Source organism: Perkinsus marinus, assembly GCF_000006405.1.
Source record: "Perkinsus marinus ATCC 50983 genomic scaffold scf_1104296940534, whole genome shotgun sequence".
NCBI lineage: Eukaryota > Perkinsozoa > Perkinsida > Perkinsidae > Perkinsus > Perkinsus marinus.
Genome location: NW_003212844.1, coordinates 1 through 937, shown reverse-complemented (window position 1 = coordinate 937; position 937 = coordinate 1). Strand labels below are relative to the sequence as shown.

Genomic DNA, 937 nt, shown 5'->3' with positions numbered 1-937 from the left:
AGGAACGAGGAATATGAGAAAAGGAGGGGCTTTCGCATTGCTAAGGAGTTGGCCGAGGTAGAAGGAGAGCCGTGGGAGGTGTCTATTGCAGCTCCGGATGATGAAGAAATTGAGAAATTATGTAAGCGAATGAGAAATGGTAAAGCCGTTGGTATTGATGAGATTCCCTCTGAGTTATTCAAGCATTCGGAGGAATGTCGCAAGGTCACCTTGCGACATTGCCACCTTGCCAAGGTGTTGGGCGTAGTGATCAGAGGGTTCTGGAGAGGACAGCCGTTGCCCGAGAAGAGTCATACAGCTGTATTGATCACTTTATTTAAAGGAAAAGGGAGTAGGAAATCACCTGAGGGTTATCGAGGAATATCGCTTTTATCGTATTTGGAAAGAATCATATCGGCAATTGTATTAGATAGGATCAAGGAAGCTGCTGAGAAACGATTAATGAAATATCAGTTCGGTTTCACGTCTGGTAAGAGCTGTAGAGATCCCGTCCGTCTACTGTGGAAGAAATGGGAGAGTACAAACCAGATCGCATCAGTCTTCGTGGACTTCCAGGAAGCCTTTGATTCTTTGTCATGGGAAGCTTCGTGGAAAGTCTTGAAGTCGGCTGGAATGCCAGTTTTCCTGGTGAATATAGTAAAAAGGATTTATGCGGATGCTAGAGTTGCTATAAGGGTGTCACAAAATGGTAAGGTCTCTGATGTTTTCAGCCAGAGAGTAGGGGTTCGTCAGGGTTCTTGCTTGTCTCCTGTGATATTCATATTGGTATTAGATCATTGTTTGAAAGCGGCACTGAAAGCGTGCCAGGAAAGAGGTTTGGTTGTGGAATGGCTCGGTTATGCTGATGATTTGTATATTGCCGGGGAATCCGCAAGAGACGTGGAGATATTTCTGCAGGAACTGCAAGCAGCTGCCTATTATGTCGGACTCTTGATAA

General features: G+C 45.1%; 1 protein-coding gene across 1 annotated transcript; it reads left to right on the top strand.

Moving 5' to 3' along the window:
• Positions 1 to 441: 441 nt before the first annotated feature.
• Positions 442 to 717, top strand: Pmar_PMAR012794 (hypothetical protein; the record flags this gene model as incomplete). Its single annotated transcript, XM_002782039.1, has 1 exon — positions 442 to 717. A coding segment is annotated over one exon (276 nt), but the record flags the coding sequence as incomplete, so codon positions are not given.
• Between the last annotated feature and the right edge of the window lie 220 nt (positions 718 to 937).